The sequence below is a fragment of the Watersipora subatra genome, chromosome 3, assembly GCF_963576615.1.
Source record: "Watersipora subatra chromosome 3, tzWatSuba1.1, whole genome shotgun sequence".
NCBI lineage: Eukaryota > Metazoa > Bryozoa > Gymnolaemata > Cheilostomatida > Watersiporidae > Watersipora > Watersipora subatra.
This window is the reverse complement of record NC_088710.1, coordinates 17,195,295-17,218,781: the sequence shown is the minus strand read 5'-3', so window position 1 is coordinate 17,218,781 and position 23,487 is coordinate 17,195,295. Positions and strand designations below refer to the sequence as shown.

The following is a 23,487-nucleotide window of genomic DNA, read 5'->3' as shown; positions in this document are numbered from 1 at the left end:
CAGTCTAATAAGCTGAGTCTTAACAATTTGAGAAGCCCATTTTAGTCATCACAATTATAAATTGTATTGAGAATCATTTTCATTAAAAAATGTTGTTTTGGCCCAAATGCCTTTTATGGGTACTGAATCCAAAGCTTTTTTGTGCCTAAAACCTGGTGTGTATCAAAAAAACAACATTCAATTCTACAGACAGCTTGTTTAATTAAAAGTTGATATTTACAGATAACATACATATCCACGGACAAATGAAGCCAATTATAAACAGATTTCAATAAGCAAAGATACAAATAAACCAACTTCCATAGCCACATTGCACTAAGAGAATTAATAGTCACCCAAACCAGAACCAACCTAATCATATCACTGATCACTCTGTTAAATAACAAGAACCAACCTAATAGTATCACTGATCCTGCTGTTGAATGCGTCGAGACCGGGTCGCTGGGAAGAGGATGATTTGTCACTCGCCTTACTCTGGGGATTCGACGTGGAAAGACAAGAGAGTATGACAGCCAAGGTGTGCACAAGAGAAGAGGCTACCACATCTATGGTTATATCTATTGTATTGTTATTTATTAAGTTGGCCAGTGTTGTGCTGTCAGCAGTGCTGCCGAGCGCCGCTGACTCTATCACATCAAGCTTTGAGTTGGTCTCATCCACCATCCACTAGTAACATAGAGAAATAGCGTAGTAACAAGACTTTAATATCTGTTATTAAACATAACACTGAATATTGGTAAGCTGATAAAAAGCGTTAGAAACTAGGCTACACGAATAAAGGTCAAGGTCACTAAGTTAGACTTTTTGGCCTCGACCTAATAACTAGTAGCTGATAACTAGTAGCGACATTAGCAGTGATTGGTTTACGCATCTGAGAAATAGAAACGCAATGAATATTTCTCGACCATGCTGTCAGCAACCACAATATTTACTGAAGACTATAAATGTGTTTTGAGACTACAAATCGATTGGGAGATTCACTAAGTAAATAATATTATATAAAATATGTATTTACTGTCCTATTACTACAGTTTACCATTTACTGTTTACTGGGGTCAAGCATGGTAAGAGACAATGGCAAAAGACAATGGCAGGCTCTAGAGGCATAAAAACTTGATAACTAAAAATTGAGCTTTTGGGACAAGAACATCTCAATAACATATAATAACATCTCAATAACATATAATAACATCTCAATAACATAATATGTTATTGAGATGTTATTATATGATATTGAGATGTTATAATAACATTTCAATAACATAATAACACATAATAACATCTCAATAACATATAATAACGCATAATAACATCTCAATAACACATAATAACATCTCAATAACATATAATAACACATAATAACATCTCAATAACACATAATAACATCTCAATAACATATAATATTCTAACGATTATGAGATGCTTGTGAGCAGAGTAGAAATATCTTTTGCCATCCCAAGAAAGTAATAAAAACAACTAACAATCATACTTTCAAGTGCAACATGAAGTGCAACAGATTCCTACACACTAAATATGCTGGATGGATTTAGTACAATGGACACTAAAGCAGATGTTGAGTAAGTCTATGATAGGTTATTATAACTAGCGATGAGTAACTCTATTAAAAATTAATATGATTCCAGCTTGCTTATAACTATTTGACTACTTTGGATAAGTATATTGCAACTTAAAGCAAGTCTAGTGATGAGTAAGTCTATGATAAGCATATTGTGACTTAAAGTCAGTCTAGTGATGAGTAAGTCTATGATAAGCATATTGTGACTTAAAGTCAGTCTAGTGATGAGTAAGTCTATGATAAGTATATTGAAACTTACAGTCAGTCTAATGATGCGTAAGTCTATGATAAGCATATTGTGACTTAAAGTCAGTCTAGTGATGAGTAAGTCTATGATAAGTATATTGAAACTTACAGTCAGTCTAGTGATGAGTAAGTCTATGATAACTCCAGTGCGATTGCTGAAGAGAAAGTAGTGGCAGTTCTCAAAGCACGACTTGCATGCCAGTCTGATAACCTGGCATACATTGGAACAGCACCTACAATGTTTAAAATTCATCAGGGTAGCACGAATCTCACCTTCACGCTAACTGAACTAAGTGAACATTAAATTTTTCTTTTTTTATCATAAGCCAGAGAAACAGCCTTGCAAAACTCGCAACTTGAAAGGATGGTTAGACAGGTCGCTGTTGTCACACATTTGTTCAGAAAATGCTTCCGATTGCATCAGCACTAGGTCGAACATTTTGTCCGTTGTTGAGCGCGTATTTGCAACATTCCTGTATTCTTGACTAGTTCTGATAAGCCCAAGGACATTTCTTGTTTTTTTAGTAAGTTCATAGAAATGCTAAGCCTGTTATTGCAACAGCTCATCTCTCAAACAATCAAAATAAAAAGATCATAAAACAGCCTTGAAGATAGTAAGTCATTGACTAATATACACAAGCCACAGGTTGATTAACAGATTATCATTTCATGCAAAATGTCATAAATACATTATCAATGCACACGTTCGGCCCTGTGTAGCCGGCAACACATTACTGAGCGTAGTACCTCAGAAAGTAGGTTTGTGTAGCCACTACAACTACCGTATGTTACAGTGACTAAAACTATATACTATAGTGATAAAATAATTCCCGAACTGTAGTGAATAGCTTTACTTGACTACAGTGGCTTTTTGATAAATGAGATAGAATTAGGTCATACAAAGGTCATACTTGGGGTATAACTGAATCACATTTTCTTCATGAAGAAGCTGAAGGAGTCTCGTGAATGTGCTCAGCCCTCCACAAATCCTGAACGCCAGCTGGTCCTTCAACACCTGTATAACAGAGTGAATATATTCTACCTGGCTTTTCAGCACCTGACTAACGCACTAAATAATTATATCTACCCCATTCCTTGACAACTCCAAAACAGCTACTATTCCCACCTTTTTATCGAGAATCCGAACAGCCTCTCCTAGGACTCTGTCCAGTGCTGAGATCTTATTTTGTGGCCAAGGACCCCTTTCTTGCGCTTGCATAAATTTGTTCACATCCTTCACAATCTTGTTAAGTCTACAAAACGGCATGTGAATCGTGAGAGACCAGATGTAGACACCTCCTATTGTCAAGGAGCATTTCTATTAAGTGCTGCTCTGAAACAGTTTAGACTCATGGGCATGTTTTAGTGTTATTAATAGCGAATGCAAATGCTATTGTGAATTTTGTATCAAATAATTTTTATAGTTCAATACTTTGAATGACAAATATGATATTTTTACAAAGGGTGCCATCTAACATAGAAGCTCGCAATTACATAAGAAAATTTCATTAAGCTTTCATCTACAAAATGACAAAAATGAAATGGATGCCGAGCTACCTGCAACCATTAAAAACAATAATAAGTCTTGGATCTGTTATTGAACTAAATTTAGCTTCAGCAAATCACTACAGCATCTACAATGCATGGCACGCATCTATGCTAACATTACAGGTAAACATCTCGGAAAAAGATTTTACAAGTGTCACAAATCAATCAGCTGAGAGCATTTCAAAACAGAGAGCTAGCCAGTGTAACATCTCATAACAAATGCAAGTTTAAAATTCATCCGCAGAAAAACAAGTTTGATTATTTTTTCAAAGCCAAGGCTGACGGAAAGAGGATGAGGGTCAAATATGTAGAAAATTTTGGCATGAAATACAGAGCTCCTAGAGGTTACGCTATATCAATCTATACATATATAAATCTCAAATTTGATCCTTCGTCTGTCCAGCTATAGCAAAATAAATCTAGCAACAAAAATCCGTACTGCACAAGATTTGATCTCAGAACCTCCCATTCACAAGGCAAGAAGCTAACTCATTAGGCTACACAAGATGCAATGAACTCATTGGCGATATGATGTGAGTCGCTCTCTGGGTTAAAATACGCTTAGTGGCTCTGCATTACGCGCAACGTCACTAAAGCTTGCTCTCACTACTCTTATTAGTAAGTTTAGCAATACGGATACCAGCTTACTCAAATTAGCCAATGACAACTACAATGCCTGCCACTGCTTATAAACTGTTTTTGAACACCCGTGCAATGTCAGACATTCAGCTAGTCTAAACTAAAGCAGTCAATATTAATGTAAACTATCCACTCAGATAGCAACTGTGGCTACATACGATGTAATATACCAACCTGAAAATATGCCTTCTAATATTAAACACAACCCCCAACTTTTTACTACCATAACCATAGAGTGGGCATATGGTATCTTATGCAAAAAATTTGTTGACAAAATTTACGGAGCTATATAATGAGTGTGAAGAATGAGTAGAAATACCCTATATTACTGTGAACCAGTATGCCCTGATAGACTTTATACACCTGAGAATTTATTAGTTACAGCACACCAGACAATCCTAGATCAGTGAAGAACAGGATCAATCTATGATCGCATTAAAAATAACCAGTAATTTTCTATCAGAAACTATGAGCTGTGATCACTTGTAACAACACGGCCAATAAAAATAAAAATTAAATTTTCCTACAGCAATGGAAAGTTATTCGTGTAACTGTTTAAAACAAAATACTTTACTACTTGTTGCAATCATCTATTTTCTCAAGGAAATCACACCGAGTAACAAGAAACAGGTAGAAGTGAATCATACAGCCTTCTTAGCTCACTTCTTAGCTGATACAGCCGGATGGATGCGGATAGTGTTAGAAATAAACATAGTTCACTGAATATTATTTATTTAGATTCTCTTTAGCACGGAAGTCTATGTCCTTAACGATCATCTTCAATGTTTTAAGTAACATTATCTAAACAATACAATTCAGTAATTATAAATACATTGAAATTCATCATAAGTACATGTAGAACTAAAACTACAGTGCTCAACATAGAATGGAGCAGTATAAATTAGTTGAGAATTAGATAGAATACTAATATTGATTAGTTACTGGCAGTTTTGTGCTTGTGTAATCATCAGGCTAGAGATCTACAGCCTGATGATTTCGAAAACACAAAACTGCCAGTAGCTAACCAAAATAAGTACTCTATCTAATTCTCTACAAATTATATATATATATAATATATTAAAATATTATATATCATTATATATATATAATTAACATCCGCGATTTGCTTGCAGAAATAAAAAATTGATACTAACTTTAGCCTGGAACTGACTGTACATTGAACAGAAAAACTATAAATTAATTCTGGACTGACAGAGAACTCTCCTATTGATTAAATGTCCCGGCACATCATCAGAAGTAAACAAGAGATTGTGTTCCTCTTTCCCTGCCCATAGCTCATGGATCTAACCACAAAGTATACTCAAAGCAAAGGTATGAGACAATAATATCAACTATTAAATGTAATTCAAAAAGAGATCATGTCCCTGAGTGTTTATAAGAATATATTAAACCATAACTGTCACGAACAACTTTTATCGAATTTACTAGGTAAATCAGACACGCTAATTCCGATTTTGTACTCAAAATAAAGATTAGTCCACTAACCTTCAAAGTCATTTAGGCTTTTTTAAAGCGTTTCAATAACCGTTTCGAAAACAACACAATCGGCATTACATGCTCCGCCCATAAATATGTGATGAAACCTAGCTTTTTCAGAAACGGAAGTTAGGAACGTTTAGTCCGATTTAGAATAATAGAGATTGGTGTCTTAAAACCCATTATTATCTAAATCCAGCCTGTAAAATAATTTCAGTTTTTTATGAAAGGTATATAAACTATTTAAAATTGCTCATAGCTTGTTACATGACGTTTAAATGGGCTGAACGCCGAGAAAAGTGAGCTCAAAAAGGGCGGTTTTATCACAAGCTAGCGTTGTTATCGCGCTTTTTTAAATATGCAATGCTAAATAGCTTATCTACCTTTCAGAAAAGACTGATATTATTTTTAAGGCTGAATTTAGATATTAATGGATTTTAAAACACCCATCTCTATTATTCTAAATCGGTCTAAACATCCCTACGTGACTTTTGTTTCTAAAAAGCTAGGTTACGTCACGTATTTATGAGCGGAGCTTGTTATGCCGATCGTGTTGTTTTCGAGACCGATATTAAAACGCTTTAAAAAAGCCTTCATTACTCGGAAAGTTAGTGGATTAATCTTTATTTTGAGTACAAAATCGGAATCAGCGTGTCTGATTTACCTGGTAAAAACGATAAAAGTTGTTCATGACAGTTACGGTTTAAAGGAAGATCACAACTCCAAAACCCAAGTAAAATAACCGGTTACGAATAGAGGCAGATGTAGTATAACCTACTAATACATACTTAGCCTTGTGCTGACTGTCCACAGTCTCCTGCCTCAGGTCGAGGCCTGCCTCAAACTCATTTCCCCTACAAAGAGAAACACACAAATGCCACACACACACCTTATATATTTACTAACAATTATGTAAATGATATTTAATTCCATTAAATTCTGCATTACATTAGCAAAAAATTTTAAATGATGGATGATGTTGCGAGGAAATAAGCTAAGTGAGAAGGGATGTTTAATCGCTATTCTAGGATGAATAAGAGTTTGATTCAGCCGCTGACTGCGCTGACGCTGTCGAATGAAGGAAGTGCAATTAAAACTCATGGAGTATCCTCGGGAACACCTGCAGCAATTAGACTAAGTAATACCTCTCAAAATGAAGGCTAATTAAATTAACACAAAGATATGATATGAAATATCTTCGACTCGCGTGTACGCAGACAAGAGACGAGTAACTGGCCGATGAGAGAGTCCATCAGCTAAATTAATGAGTGACAGCTATGGAGAAGTGTAATTACTCTAAAAGCTTTGAAATACTTTTATTGACATCGTAAAGCTCCGCGCGCTAACCCTATCGAATGTTCCCTGTTTCATAAGATTAAAAATTCAAATAAGAAATGAAACAATACTGTCTATTAGAGAGAACATACAGTGCTAACAGAATATCGCATGTCGTCAAGTAAACACTGGTACACACTGTATCGCAGTATATCGACAGTAATCTTACAATATATCGGTGATCGTCTGTGATAACATTGTTCAGACTATCACAAACTCATCCGCATTCAAATCAGCGAATACATGTAGTTTGTGACATAGTTTTCTCACTATACCATATGGTCACTGAAATACTACTCGTGCAGTAGCTATCATGCAGGGAAATATATGTCATGCAACCTGCGACAGCGAGTCATTATCGCCGAAGTGGTGCACACTGTTATGGATGCACTGCGAAATATCTGCTGCAACATTTCCCAACATCTATGCGGTGTCTCGGTGATGCTGTTGTTAACGGGTTCACATGGTCTACGAATAATCATAGAGAAGGCAACTCCAAAATACTGCGATACAGCGTGTACAGGGCTTACGGAAATGAGAATGTATGAAATTTTTTTTTGCATAAAATGATATCGCTGTTAATAAAAAAGAATAAAATTAAAATATTCAGCATCAACTGAAAAATTATTTTACAAATTTTTATGAAATCATTATTTTATTAAAAATGTTTAAATAATAAAACAGAGACCAGCCTAAAAGCCCTGAATACTGACATGACTCTTCAACATAAAAGCTTAATAAACCATCTAATATGTTTATTTCTGAAGTACGAGCCATTTTCAGGTTTAATTAATGTGGATATACTTGTTTGTTTATAATCTCTATTAATCAAGTTTATTATCATACATTTCATATAATACTAATACTTTATATACTTCTATATACATATAAATATACATGTACTTCTGTATAGCGGTTCATTTTGCTACAATGACTAGCTCTAAAAGGGCCAAGTACCCTAACCTCTATCTTGCACACGAGGAAGCTTTTATCGGATTACAATTTTTCTCAAGATGAAAGTAAAGTATAAAAACGGAGCTATAAAATGTATTTTAGACATATTTTTTATATTAGAGAAATACTTCAGCATCTCTAATATGTGAAATTTGTGCGAAAAACTGACTTGACTACATCAAAAATGGTGTCTACATTTTATAACTCAATTTTTTAACAAATCAACTTGCAAACTGTTAGCACTGACCTTTTCACTAATAAAACAGATTATTACACTACGATAAGCCTTATTTAAAGGTAAACATCATGCCAACGCTCAAAGGAAAGTTTCAGCTAAAATGAAGATCCATTGGTTGATTCACAGCAGTAAGCGCCATAATCGAACCATTTACACTCACTCAGGCTAATCTATTAGATGGATATTAGTTTCAGTATTAATAATCTATACAAATCTTTACTAATGCAAAAAATAAAACTTTCCAATAACGCAACAAACAATTTATAACAAATCATCATTTGCCAAAGAGATTCATATCACGGACAATTAACAATGTGGCTACGCTATACGCCGACAGCATGCACACCATTTTCATGCAAGATGCACACAGCATGCAAGTATTTTCTGTGTTTAAATTCTAAACAGACAAAATACATATGAACGAGGCGACTGCAGCCTTGTAAACAATCAACTCCAGAACTGCAGCAGGATAAAATCAATTATACAACCACAAGGCAGAGAAACTCAAGAGAAAACTTAATGTAATTTAGCATAGCAGGTTTAGACATTGAATGGTCAACCGCTCTTAGCTACACAAATTCAAACTTGCATATAACAGACTGAAATAAAATATATATTAATTATATTCATGTCTAATATTGTTCCCTATATTCCCTAGCTTAAATATTGGTTGATTCGTCTCACGCTATTGATTGTAATGTTTTACTTATGTGATATATCTCAGACTAGTTTTTAGTGAGTGCAGTATCCACATTAACAAAAGGCTGATTAGTACTTGTTTGTAATAAAATATCTCCTAACCTCACATACATTAATCGATATAATAAACAAAAACAATGAATTATATTTTTTTCATAATGATAAAAAGAATTGAACGTGTAAGGCTAGAATAAGTGGCTGTTGGCTGACTACAAAGTAAGCTAAACACAGGCGTAACAGCATAGCTACCGCCATAACACAAGTCATTAAGAGTTATCTTTCCGGCATGAACGCAACCAAATCCATGTGCAGACAAATCTCAATTACACAACCTACCTTGCTTGCATACGATGCTTGAGCTTCTTGCAGCGCTTTTTTAATGATTTTGACCTTTCTCGACTGGACACCTGTTTAGGGTCGACAAAGTCTCCTGGCACATCTTGCAGGTGTTCGATATTGAATGTTTCCTGCGATGGTTAGTGACGGGTTTTAGAGAAAATAACTCACAAAACGGCAAGATGCGAAGTTTATAGAGATTAAATGTTCTACACGATAACAAAATATATTTAAAACACTCAAACAAGATTTAACCTTGACATTTTCAAACATTAAACATTTGCAATCACTTGAAGATGCAACTATCCTAAACGCTTGATTAGTGGCTAAAGTGCAGAATATAATTTGCCATCCCCGATGATCTGGTTGCTGCCCTAAGGCTATCTATACACTAGTCAACACCATCAAGTCAAAGAAGGAAACCTACTATTTGGTCTTTGCTCCAACCACCGCTGGCCGTTTGCTTGTCTTGGAGCATGCTCTGGTGTTGCTGACCACGAAGGTGACTCTGCAGGTGGACCTCGGAAGGTATCTAAAACATGAAACTGAACATAGGGAGAAGTCTTGGAAATATACGACGACTTCACCTTCGATGTATACAAGCTCATTATAGGTGAGCAATTATACCCTAGGACACTTATATTTCGCTAGTATTTAGTTTCGTGAGTAGCATACAGAGTAAAATTTCGCTGCAAATTAATTTCGCAGCTCTGATGAGTGTGAAAATATAGTGGTGTGAAAATAAATGCAGTGGAACAAACATAATTAGATTCCTCAGGTTCAGTTCACCGATAAGAGAAAAAAATTCAAATTTGGGACTAGTTTGTAATTGTGAACCGCAGGTAGAATGGTGTGGGCGAGGTCGATAATGCAATTTGATCGCTTGCTGCCATTTGTTTCTTGGACTATCAATGAACAAAGCTATTTAATTCCGCGTTTTTGCTCGTTCGTTATGATAGTTTAGTTTCGCCCATGAAATTTTCGTGAAAGGATGACTCCACGAAAACGCGAAAGTTAGATGAGGCGAATACATAAGTGTCCTAGGGTAGTAAACACAAGCCCTGCTATGCAACGAACTTTGTACCTTTAACTTTGTTGCACTTTTTAACTTTGTCCTTGATCACCTTTTTATGAAAGCAATTAGGCGTTATACAGTGGTCAGGTGCTATACAGTGATACAAAGGTGTTATATGGTAATATATACAAAACACCTGATGTACAAGCAATTCCTTGGACCTCTACTCGTCCTGTTACCTATGTCTGGCGAGAATGTGATTGTTTCAAATTGATACCCTGTATTTAGTATATATTCACAAAAACTAAGTAAGCAAACATAAAATCCATCACATGAATACCTATGGGACTTGCCATTTTTATCGCTCTAAAGCTAGGAGTAGCCATGGGGTCCTGACTCTCTTTTACAAACTATCATAGAATAATCCTGTTTTCCAACAGTTAATAATAGATACGTACTATAGACATGAACACTTACCACCATGTTACAAACAGTGCATATCTTTTTAGTGTTATATGGCTGTAGTTTAGGGGCATCTGGTTGGTCCTCCGTGGAATGTTTTAAGACGTTCATTATGAAAGCCTTCTCCCTTATATTCTGCAGCCTTTCATTGTGCCTCCGAGTGCTATCACTTTGCTATAAAAGAACACATAACCGAATGACATTTATAATTTATTAATTATACAAATATGTTGAAACTAATGCGAGTTGTCTATTCTGTGAAGACAACTCCAGAAACATAAGTTTCCTTTCTGAAACACATGAGATTCTCGTAGGAACTACACTAATAAAAATCGCTCCTTTAACATAAACCTCCTATAATGTAAACTCTACATAACGTAAAGAACTTGTACAAACTTTCTGCTTCGTACTACATAAAAATTTCACAAAACGCAATGTCAAGTTGGTGCAAGCTCTCAAATTCTATTTCATTAACCAGAATCGCGTAGTTAGCTTCAAAATTATCGCTTTCCTTCTTGCCATGCTTGGGAGGGAAAATGATGTGTAGGATTTTATATCTATTGTATATATATACACTAGTACCATGGTGTATTCTAGTTAGCTGTGAGAGATCAGCGGTTGTGTCGATAAAGTACAGAGAATAAGTAGCAGCTCAATTATTCAAGCGATCGATTGATGCAGATGTTAGTGTGTTGGTCTACCGATCTGAATGTCACGAGTTGGAGTACTGCACAAAGTTATCTTTTATCGTAATCTTGAACCCTAAAGACGGACAGATAAACACCGCTCTTATTATAGTAAAAATATATTTTAACTTCACTTTATTTTCGATATTAAAAACATTTTTCATTATTTTTTCGACATTGAAAGTGTGCACTCTCCTAAACTGATTGTGAAATTAACGCAATCATGGACCATAAAGTGGTCATAACTTCATGACCACTTTATGGTCCATCGAAGGTTGCATTTTAAGAATTTCAAAATACCAAGAGATATAACTAGAAAACTATTCCAATGTTTGACAACTCCCACTATTAGTCAGAGGGTTGAAAGTTGAGCACCACAAATGAGTAATTCAGGCTGTTTTCTTGCTCAGTTGAAGTAACATTCATTGCATAACATTGGTGTTGAGCTGAATGACAAACAATTGTAACCTTGAATTATAACCGCAGAGCTACAGTTAAAAACACATCTTCCATACCTATTATAAGTTTGCTAGATAGTAAAGCAATGAAAGTGTTCAGTAAAAAAAGGAAAAGTCCTTGGTACAGACCAATAATACAGCAATTACTATATGGCCATTAAATTAAAAAGTTAAGCCTCGGGTCTCTTTTGTTTTCAAAGGGCCAAAAGGGTGAGCTTGGGAAGATCTTGGAAAACGTTGGGCAATTTACACGTATTTTTCTGTTCGTATAGCGTAAAACCTATAACGCAAATGTTCCCGAAACGGATTATTTACGTTGTAAGATTATTTACTGTTTACCTAAAAACGTGAACAGTTCGTCAGTTAAAATAAACTACTCAATAAAACCAAAATAAGACAACACAAGATATATGAAATAAAGAATGAACAAAGAGTTGTCACCTTCTGTTCAATCTTCTTCTGGAGTTCCTCAATGTTGGCCTGTTGCTGCCTCTCTATCTCAGCTAGCCTGTCTTTGTGTTCCTTCTCCTTGGCCTTCAGGGCCTCAGTTCGCTCCTTTGTATGAATGTGTTATATAATGATACACATGTGTTATATAGTGATACACATGTGTTATATAGTGATACACATGTGTTATATAGAGATACACATGTGTTATATAGTGATACACATGTGTTATATAGTGATACACATGTGTTATATAGTGATACACATGTGTTATAGATTGTGATAGACATGTGTTATAGATTGTGATAGACAAGTGTGATAATATGATTCATATGCCTGATATGGGTGATGAAGTGTGATACACCTACACATATGTAATTCACAGATGTGATATTATCATACCAAATATATGTTGATGACGTAGGGGTAACATTAAGGAGATGACTAAGAAAGGAAACAGTGTTCCTGGAGCCTCATAAACAGCTATTATCTGGCCATATATTAATCCTACTGCCCTTGATTATGAAAGGTATAGAAATTCAAGTTATCTTGATAAAGATTGTATCCAGAAGACTATTATCCAGATAACGTAAACTGAATAATACCGACACTTTTAGTAGAAGAATATTATAGAATCATTTTGTTTGTTGAATATTATGGATAGTAAGAAACAAGACTAGATACATGTTTAGAACACAGGTTATACACTACATGAATCATTTATTTGTTGGCACTCCAAACCCCCCCTCCCCATTACGCACTTTCAGAGACCTTGCTAAAGCTTAGTACAAACAAATTTCTTGGAAAATACAGACTATTTAACTAACTTTATTCGGATAACACAACTACCATCGAAACACCTGCCAAATGCTCATAATAGCAGCTTGTGGGAGCCAAGTGTTAAAATAAAAAAGACACCTGAATGTGATTTCCTTTCAGCTAAAGGGCAGTGTCTTCGATAAATTGCTTGAACACACAGAGATTACCTAAAGATATAGAAATGCATACCTTATCCCTCTCAAGCTTGCCATGCTCGATCTCTTCCTCTCTTCTTCGTCTCTTTAGCTGCATCTCAGCCAACCTCGCTGACCTCTCAGCGTCCAGAGCCTTCCGCCGCTCCTGAGTTGTACAACATTTATAGTTTAACCCAAGGCAATTCAGAGATGTAGAAAATAAATAAACACAGCAGCCATACGCATGATGAGACATCCATATCAGTAATCTCACTAGTGATGAGTGGCCATAAGTCAAATGCATTTGGCGTTTGTGAAGTATCCGACTTGAAAGCATTATTCACTAGCAAGATCACTGATACGGATGTCTGGGCTTGTGTATGCTTGCTGTTGTGTTCATGTACGTGATTTCCCTACAGTAAGATGTAAGCTAGATGATGTCATGGCGGTGTATGAATGACAACATAAATTTAGCCAATCGCAGTATCTAGTCATGTAATCAAACCATCTGATTGGTCCATTTTTTCTCAATTATTATTAACCAATATAACATGATCCGGCCCACAAGAACATATTTAATGACCTACATACTCGTGTATCCAGTCTGTTGCTCCAGTCTGTAACCCTCTCCAGCAAACGGAATAAAAGTCAAAACCAGCTCGAAAAAAAGGTGACAAACTTGTGCTCTTTAAGGGCTTGTCGTAGAAAGAAGAACTAAATTCAAATCGACTGATTGCCTTAAGACCGCCCATTCATACCTCAACAGCGGCCTCCTTGGCAGCTTTCTCATCAATCTTCCGCTGCCGTTCTCCCTGAATGTCAAGTAGTCGTGCCTTCACGTCCTTGTGTTTGGTCATAATGTCCATCTTCTTGTTCTGCTCTTGTAAGCTGTTTATAAAGGCTATTTCGTTCGCCTGCAATCAATAAATTAGACTCCTAGCAACGTTGACAGCACACTCAGCAGTACTGACAGTTCTGCAACAGTACACTCAGCAGTACTGACAGTCCATTAACAGTACACTCAGCAGTACTGACAGTCCAGTAACAGTTCACTCAGCAGTACTGACAGTCCAGTAAAATTACACTCAGTAATACTGACAGTCCAGTAACAGTACACTCAGCAGTACTGACAGTCCAGTAACAGTTCACTCAGCAGTACTGACAGTCCAGTAACAGCACACTCAGCAGTACTGACAGTCCAGTAGCAGTACACTCAGCAGTACTGACAGTCCAGTAACAGTATACTCAGCAGTACTGACAGTCCAGTAACAGTATACTCAGCAGTACTGACAGTCCAGTAACAGTACACTCAGCAGTACTAACAGTCCAGTAACAGTACAGTCAGCAGTACTGACAGTCCAGTAACAGTATACTCAGCAGTACTGACAGTCCAGTAACAGCACACTCAGCAGTACTGACAGTCCAGTAACAGTACACTCAGCAGTACTGACAGGAAACTCCTACCTCAAGCAAATACTTTGCTTTAAAGAAACGGATCTGTCTTGCTGCAGACGATGAAGAAATTATAGTGAAACATTAATTGCTATAGATAAGCAAACTTTCCTTGTTCAATCATCTTCATCATCTCACATGAGGAACTCTGTCTAGTGATTAACAATTCTAGGAACTCGCAAAGCAGAATAGCCGATCTAATTATCTAGTGTGTGAGTCACAGATGTATCAAAAGAATATTACATGACCTCAACTATCAGCAATTTCAGCACCTGTATAAGATCGTTTCCTTAAAAGGCAAGAGCAGTAGCAGACGATGCCATCTGGTCACTACTCTATAATCTTGTCAAACCTGTAACTTGGTAGATGGAGGTAAAAATAACTCATCCTATGTATCTGACTAATAAGTTTCCATACATACAGGTGTCAATAATGATATGTGTAACATTAGCTTGATAATAAAAACAATCAGATGAACGGATCTCAACGCAAGAATTCTAGAGTTCCTTTAACAAAATATGATTTTGGTGCAAAAATCATAAGCCATGTCGGAATACATATAATGAAATATATTGAAAACTGGCTTGATCTATGATACAAATAATTTACCATTGCCTGTGTATCGCCATAGCTTTTTTATGTCATGGCAACCTCTGAATGCAATAAGAGAATGGACAACTCTCACCTTTGTCTCCTCCTCATGAGCCTTTTTAACTTTTAGTTTGAGCTGCAGCTTTCTTTTCTCCTCTGCCTCCTGTAGCTTCCTATCCAAATAATCTCGCTTCTGCTCTTCCATCTTGTCCTTGAATAGCCTGACTTCCACTACTTTTTTTGTTAGGTCCTTCACCTTTTCAGCTTTCTCTTGTCGAAACCGCTCCCTCAGTTCGGCAGCTTTTGCTTGCCTTTCCTCATGTCTTTTCTTTGATTCCATCACTGATCTGCCAACGGCAATCGGATAAACTCAAACACTATAAAGGAGTCACTCCAATGCGAGCTAGTAAGACTTGGTAATTGCAAGAGAAAGAGGTTCCTTACCAAATGAAACGGAACTGTTATACTTCTAGACAAGCAGTCTAAAATAGAGGTCACACAGCAACTGGATTAAAACTTTTAGTATCAGATGCTTCAAGGCCGAACCGGAGAAACATGAAAATTCGTGTTCAATTTGGTTCAGAAAAGTAGAGCAACTCGCAACTGATTGTATAGCCTAAATTTTAGTGAATTTATTATACTTTCACATCTTCCTTGCTAGTTTATTCACATTATCTATTCTCCAAACAACTGTGTAAAATTATTGCAAAAAATAACAAGAGCTTTTTTGAGACGGAAACATTTTTTAGTGAGTTTTGTTGTATTATTTATTATAACGAAGGGCAATATCACTCAAATTTCACTATCTTCGTTTATTTGCTTAAATGTTCTGCGATTCAAACTTTTGAGGCTGTCTTTGCACATGCCAAAATTAATCAAGGGCTAATCTGAAATCCTGTTCAGACAGATTTCTTGCGATGAACTTGGTTTATACATTCTGTTACCTTTTACGTGGCTGTATTAGTGCTGGAAATGGTCGGGACTCAAGTGCTCATGAGATCTGACTGATTAACAAACGATGATTAGATATTATCAATAAAAGAAAACCAAGAGAATGGCAAAAATCAGTAATAATGAGCAAAAAATTATAAACAACAGAAAAATTTATTTAAATAAAAGGAAAACCGATTTTTTTTCTATAAAATCGTATTTTTTTCCAAGTCTTACAGAAATTTAGGGCGCAGAATTGTTTTACATCACCAACTATTCCTAACCATAAGATAAGAGAAAGGTCAACACACCATGGGGTTTAGAGGCTGAATACAAGAGTATTGTCTAAACACTACATGGTTAGACGGCTCCCAAATTGGGACATAAGCAGCTGAGCTGAGCGTTCTCTACTTTTTTGGAAATTTTTTTGTCATTTATTTATTTTTTTCTCATGCCAGACAAGGCAGAAGCTACCCTAACTACTACCTTACTACCTACCTCTTGCGAGATGGGGATGATAACTTCTCATGCATATGAGCTCCCCTCCCAGGGGTCCGGCTTTCCGTGTCATCCATATCTGCCCATCCTAGCCCTAGGTGCTTGCGACGATCCATTTCAGCTTCATGACGAGCTACTAGCGCTTCCCAACCCGCTGAAGATGCAGACACATCCATGGAATCTAGGCCGCTGTTGGCTCCCTGCAAAGAAACTAAAACTAAGAAATGATGTTCAATGGAATCATAGAAAATACTGGTTACTGGATGCAAATACTATAAAACAAATGAATACATGTATATAATTAACACTCTGTACAGAAATGAACAAACACTCGAGAACCTTCCAAAAAATACAAGCAAGGTATTTGAGAGATTCCTCAGAAAGTAGAGGGTCATGCTAAACTTCTGCTAAACTTAAACACAATATCCGAAATCTGTTTTAAAGGTGGAGTCATTACATTTTGTTACCTCCTTGAAAGCGAAAACAGGACAGCGAAGAACTTTCCAGAAAATAGCTATACTATACAACATTTGAAAATTGATATGAAACAAATTTACAACACACGAGACCATTTTGGAATACATTAAAAACATGCAGATATAAAAGTCATCCAAAACATGCTACACAACATGAGACTCTTCCAGAAAAGACATTTGCGAATGCAGAAATCTCAATCAAGTAAAGAATGAATTGTAAGCACACTTACGAGACTAAATACGAAAAACAATAGAATAGCAAAGAGATTAGCCATTTAACGTTAACGATAAAAATGATCACTTCAAGCTTCCAACTTTTTAAGCTAGCTTCAAAACTAGTGATGAAATACAGTATAACTATTCAAGAAAAACATCAAAAAAAAGTTTATCACTTTTAAACTCAGAAGTAATCTTATAGTAATCTCGATAGTAACCTTATCGATAGAAAATGGTATGTTAGGATCAAACGTAAATCTGAGAAATAGACTTAGATCCACAGCAAAGCATAGTCTAAAATGATGGCTTATGAAGTGTTCCTAGCGCAATAAAGACCAATCTCTATAGTAAAACTCGTAAACTATAAAACAAGACATTCTAAAAATAGTGGGCAAACTCAGCTTAAATGTACATCTATTACTAGCCCTAACAAAAAACCAATGCCTATACTATATCTCAAATCATGGGAAAACCAATGCCTATACTATATCTCAATTCATGGGAAATGCTTTTATGATAACAGGTTCATGACGAAAGTTGTTTCATGCACTTCATCCATATCTAAAACATTTAAAACTATAATGAGATCACTTCATAAAGCAACTTTATGACTCTATAAGAAAATACAACTTTCCGAATGAATGAGACAAGGAGTTGCCTTTTCAACGTAAGTGACAACTCCATAATAGCATATGTATAGCTAAAGCAAATAAGTAAAGATGTTTTGTGCGAGTCGGTGCATAAACTCAAATAGAAAGAAAGATGCCAGTAGACATGCTGGCAGCAGACAGTAAAAGCAAAGCGCACAGCAACTGTGAACTCTCCCATTCCATCCCCGTAATCAATACAATCCCGCCAACTATTCCAGTGCATGACACTCCGAAAACTATTCTTGCAAAATAGATTAGCCTAAAATTCCCACATGCAATGTTTTTATTTGGATTGCCTCTTGAAAGGCAGTTATTTGAAAAGGAAGTTAAAGTTTTATAAACATATAAAGTTAGCTTCATTCTTTCGCTGTGAACAACATCTCCGGCGATTCAACAATAATACTGAATACAAATTTTCCAGGCTAGAACTACAAACAATTACTGATCTAAGCTAACAGAAGCAAATTAACTAATTGATTTCTCATAGTATTTCCGCAAGCCTACTGAAACATTGTATTGCTTTGAACCTCTAAATCTTGCTCATCAATTAGAATTCAGCAAAGATCGGTTGCCATTGGTCGTCACATGTGCATTAGCAAGTACCCTATATACTAGCAGTCATGGTTGTCTATCAAATATCAAAGATAGTGACTTTGTTTAAACAACTTCCAGCATTCGAAGGTTGCATTTTAAGAATTTAAAATACCAAGAGAGATAACTAGAAAATTATTCCAATGTTTGACAACTCCCACTATTAGTCAAAGGGTTGAAAGTTGGGCACCACAAATGAGTAATTCAGGCTGTTTTCTTGCTCAGTTGAAGTAACATTCATTGCATAACATTGGTGTTGAGCTGAATGACAAACAATTGTAACCTTCAATTATAACTGCAGAACTACAGTTAAAAACACATCTTCCATACCTATTATAAGTTTGCTAGATAATAAAACAACAACGCAGCCTAGTTAAAACCAAAAGAGCTTTTTAAAAGTTATAAAATAATTCGACATGGCATACAGATTGTGAACTGGGTGTACACTAGATGTACACAGACATTATATCGATTGCAAGGAGTGCATACACAGAAGTGAACACACACAGTGCACTGGATGTACACAGATCGTACACTGGTGCAAACAGTGCACTCCGTGTACACAAATCCTTCAGCGAATATACACGAATGGTACACCAGCTGTACACAAGCAACCCAAACCTATCAAGCTGATCGGTAGCCTTGTGGATGGTGAAACTTAATGATAAAAACATAAAATTAGGAGTTCCTATGCATTCATGTAAAAATAGGACAACATTTACAGCGTACTTTTCCAATTTAACAAACCCTATTAAAAACCTGTTTTCAAAGTGTCATTTAAAGTTACCCTACTGGTCTTTTTAACCTCCCAGTGGTTTTAAAGTTACCCTCCGAATAGCTATTTTCAGGTGTACAAACCTCCAGATACCATAGCAGCTGCAATGACAAGGAAAAGAATGTTAACTTTTTAGTCAGCTACAAATATGTCAGGTAATCAGGCCAGTTAATTAGGTCAATTAATTAGGTCAGTTAAACGACATCGAAGAAAATGAAGTAATGTGAAAAACAACAAAATTACAAAAGTTCCAAACTGGATTCAATAATGATATCCTAAAATTCCTCCCCAGTTCCTCCCTGAGTACCCGCCCGACCATGTGTTTTACTCACATCTAGTTCCTCATCACGATATTCTTGAGGCATCTCCTCCCTTTGGGTCTCCTCAATCGCAAGCAGATAGGTCTGCTCTTTTTGAATCGCTGACTTTATGGCAGCATCCTGTTGTGTGAGAGCCTCATCATCTTGACCCAATGCCTACATAGTGGATAGATATATATCATGACACATATGTAGCGCCTTCAAGGATTTGGTCAGTTATAGGAATAAGCATACAGTCCAGTTCATACCACTTCTGCTATCAGAAAACACTACAGACATTTCTGGCATGACTGATATGGATCAAATACAAAACAAAAAATTAACAAAATTAATAAAGGTTCTTCCAGTAAAGGTTCTATCAATGTATCAGGTTCGATTGTATTTACTCAGATATTAGGCTACAATGTACCATACAGATAAGACAACCCTTGAAAAAGCCCTCAAGGATTACCGCTTCTCCAAAATTTGCTTATAGGCTGGCTTCCACATGCCATGGTAGGCCGACTCCCAAATGCCATGGTAGGCCCGCTCCCAAATACGATGGTAGGCCGACTCCCAAATACCATGGTAGGCCGACTCCTAAATACTATGGTAGGCCGACTCCCAAATACTATGGTAGGCCGACCTCCCAAATATCATGGTAGGCCGATTCCCAAATACCATGTTAGGCCGACCCCTCAAACACCATGGTAGGCTGTAGGAGCTAATACCGAGAGAGTATTGATGTTCAATTTATTGATCACTGCAAGTTTTTTTATGAAAGCATAATTACATAGTACTACTCCTACTACTGACCAGAAAAATTACAGGTTACAATAAGAAAAAAATGCGAACCCACTTCGATCAAGTGATTCAAAAGGCAGGACAACGTCTAAGGTGAACATGCTGTACTGGTTCATATGAGATTTTGTTGCATTTTAAAGTAGAGCTAAGATTAATACTAAAATGGAGTCAGAATAGGCTTGATTTAGTAAAATCTCACTTTTATGGCTGAATGTACATGTATGACTGAATAGATCAGTGATATTGTGTGATGTGAAAGTTGTCTTTTTGGCATTTCTCTTTGGTGGGATCAAAGTTATATGTGTATAAGCCAGTCTCAGTTTGATGAATCTTTCCAGGTGTGTAGGGATATACGCTATTATAGAGGTATAACCTGATTTATAGTATAACTCTCCAGTTATCATGTATGGGTCATACTGGCATTTGATATATTAATGTATAGCTTTATGGTGTCATAGGTATTCAGATATAAATCATAAATAGTCTAGAAATACAGTAGACACTCTAACAACGTAAATACAGTAGAGACTTTAAAGGTGTAAACACACTAGGCGATTTTATCGCGAGTGTCATGAGGAGGGCGGAGATATCGCTAGCGTGTGCACACTTGAGCGATTCTCTAGCAAGCGATATAATGGGCACGCCCACAAACTGCCAATAAAATTCCGTACCATTAGTTTCTTCGGAGTTGTTAATAAATTTAGGTCAATCAATATGGTGCCGTCTAGGCGACAACGTAAACAACTTACGCATTTGTTATTAAACCTATCTCACTTTCACGGATTGTACACTGCCTACACTACAACGAGACAAGAAAAAACTATTATTGCATTTTTAACTGAAATATTTTTTACTATTTTTATACATATTTTATTTTGTAGTGGTTTTTTATATTTAGGCCTAATGTATTAAATATTTACCGTTCTCAAGATGGTCAACCTGCGCAACGATTGACGCCAAATGTTGGTTTTCAACATGGATTTTTTGTAATTTTTGTTTGTTATGGTGCACAGGACTGGGAGTGCTATTATTAAATTTATGAACAATTCAGTGCTCGTTCTGAAGATGTTTCAATATTAACAAAATAGCAAATTGTCGCTGCTGTACGTTGGTGAACATCGATAAGAAATAATTACCCGCCATAAAATTGCATTCTGGTAAAATCCAACCAATCGAAATGCATCTCGCTAGCAATAAAGTTGTGCAGAGAAAGTCTAACGTTATCGCTCTGGATGAGCACGCTGGGTGAATTCTAGCGCAGATTAGCGCCACGCAGCGCGATATCGCTCTAAATATCGCCTAGTGTGTTTATACCTTAACAACGTAAATAATCAATTCCAGCCGTTTACGTTATAGAGTTTATATTTTAGCATATAGAGTCTAGGTGTGAATGTACAAGCAAACTCCTCTATTTTAGTTTTAAAGCCAACTAGTATGAGAGTATACATATTATGTCACAAATATGTACACCCTTGTAACACTAGGCTTGTTCAATATGATTACCGGCAAATACAACAACTACTAGTAATCGAAACACACTACCTGGACACACACAAACTTGACATGTTCCTGTTATGCCTGCTTCAAAGAGATTATCAGGTGTAATGATTAACTGCACATTTATTCCAAAATAAGGCAATCAGGTTGATTGGTGCAGCAGGTAAAGTGTTGGTCTACCAAATCCAAAGTCGCTAGTTCAAATCCTGTAGACCGTAATCTTTTTCCTAACCTCGCAACATCAGACAGACAAACAGACACGACCCTTATTATAGCAAAGACTGCTTTGTTAATCTAGTTTTATACATGCAACATATCTTTCCTTTCATTTATTTTACATGTATATAGTACATTGCTATAGTGCTACATGAATATAGTGAATTGCTATAGTGCTACGCGTATATAGTGAATTGCTATAGTGCTACAAGTTAATAGTGCATTGCTATAGTGCTACACGTATATAGTGCATTGCTATAGTGCTAAATGTATATAGTGCATTGCGATAGTGCTACACGTATATAGTGCATTGCAATAGTGCTACATGTACATAGTGCATTGCTATTATTAGTGCTACATGTAAACTAAATAATATTAATTATAGAATAACTATAGATCTTTGGAATCCTCAATAAATTATATAAATTATGAAAAGAATATTAAAATTATTTATTTCAACATATGAGGGTTTCAACTTCTATCAAAAATAGTAACTTGGTATTCAAGGTTTGGCTGGGTTAGTAACTATAGCAACAACCTTTGCTTAATAAGTCATTTGGTTTTGTATGAAACTCAGATTTATTCCTTACATAATGACCTGAATTTTTACTTTCTGTAGCTTTATAAACTCAAATTAGCAACTAGTGGGTTTATGTGGCAATCTTAGCCTACCTTATTCATAAACATATAAGGTCAATCGTCTGCAACACATCCTGTAGCCACTCTACTAAGTCATGAGAGTGTTTAGAGATACAACACGCAACATTATACTGCCATGGTGCCAACGAATAAATATTATAACTTACCCGCTCCAGCTCCATAGCAAGGACATCTTCATCTTCAGACTCAGTCACCGGAAGGTTGAGTGTGAGCTCATTGTGTTCATCAGGAAGCGCGATCATGAGCAGCGAATCGCTTGGAGGAGGATTCTCAGCGACATACGCTTTTTGCGAGTTCATGTCAAGTTTACGACGCAAGGACTGATCAGGTGAATCTGAGACAGGCTCTTCCTCAGTACCATTCCTATAAGTCAAACCAGCTCTTGAGATTACACTCTGATTGGACAAAGATATTGAGATTACACTCTGATTGGACAAAGATATTGAGATTACACTCTGATTGGACAAAGATATTGAGATTACACTTCAACTGGACAAAGATATTGAATCGAGTCTGACCTTGAACAAAACAAAACAGACTTTTATTTAATAGTAAATGTTTTGTTAGAATATTAAGGTTGCTGGAATTGCTGGAAGAATAGGACCCTTTTATATAACAATGCTATCTTGTACAAACAAAATGAACGATATATTAAAAATATGTCATTTTAATACAACCGACTTAATTTTCAATTTTTCGGAAATACAAACAAAAAATATGGAATCTGGGACCAAAGGAATTAT

At 36.1% G+C, this 23,487-nt stretch overlaps 1 protein-coding gene across 1 annotated transcript in view; it reads right to left on the bottom strand.

Annotated features, from left to right (window-relative positions):
- LOC137389884 (S phase cyclin A-associated protein in the endoplasmic reticulum-like) overlaps window positions 1-23,487 on the bottom strand; it is a 37,631-nt gene that overhangs the window by 13,933 nt on the left and 211 nt on the right. The window contains exons 2-16 of the mRNA XM_068076037.1: window positions 22,891-23,107; window positions 19,601-19,744; window positions 16,561-16,760; window positions 15,227-15,479; window positions 13,848-14,003; window positions 13,145-13,255; window positions 12,131-12,244; window positions 10,561-10,719; window positions 9,496-9,600; window positions 9,069-9,199; window positions 6,295-6,360; window positions 2,949-3,075; window positions 2,734-2,837; window positions 1,932-2,055; window positions 395-666 (exon numbers count right to left, since the gene is read on the bottom strand). Coding sequence (XP_067932138.1) covers window positions 395-666; window positions 1,932-2,055; window positions 2,734-2,837; window positions 2,949-3,075; window positions 6,295-6,360; window positions 9,069-9,199; window positions 9,496-9,600; window positions 10,561-10,719; window positions 12,131-12,244; window positions 13,145-13,255; window positions 13,848-14,003; window positions 15,227-15,479; window positions 16,561-16,760; window positions 19,601-19,744; window positions 22,891-23,043 — 2,219 coding nt within the window. The 5' untranslated portion in view covers window positions 23,044-23,107. The remainder of the gene's footprint in view (window positions 1-394; window positions 667-1,931; window positions 2,056-2,733; window positions 2,838-2,948; window positions 3,076-6,294; window positions 6,361-9,068; window positions 9,200-9,495; window positions 9,601-10,560; window positions 10,720-12,130; window positions 12,245-13,144; window positions 13,256-13,847; window positions 14,004-15,226; window positions 15,480-16,560; window positions 16,761-19,600; window positions 19,745-22,890; window positions 23,108-23,487) is intronic.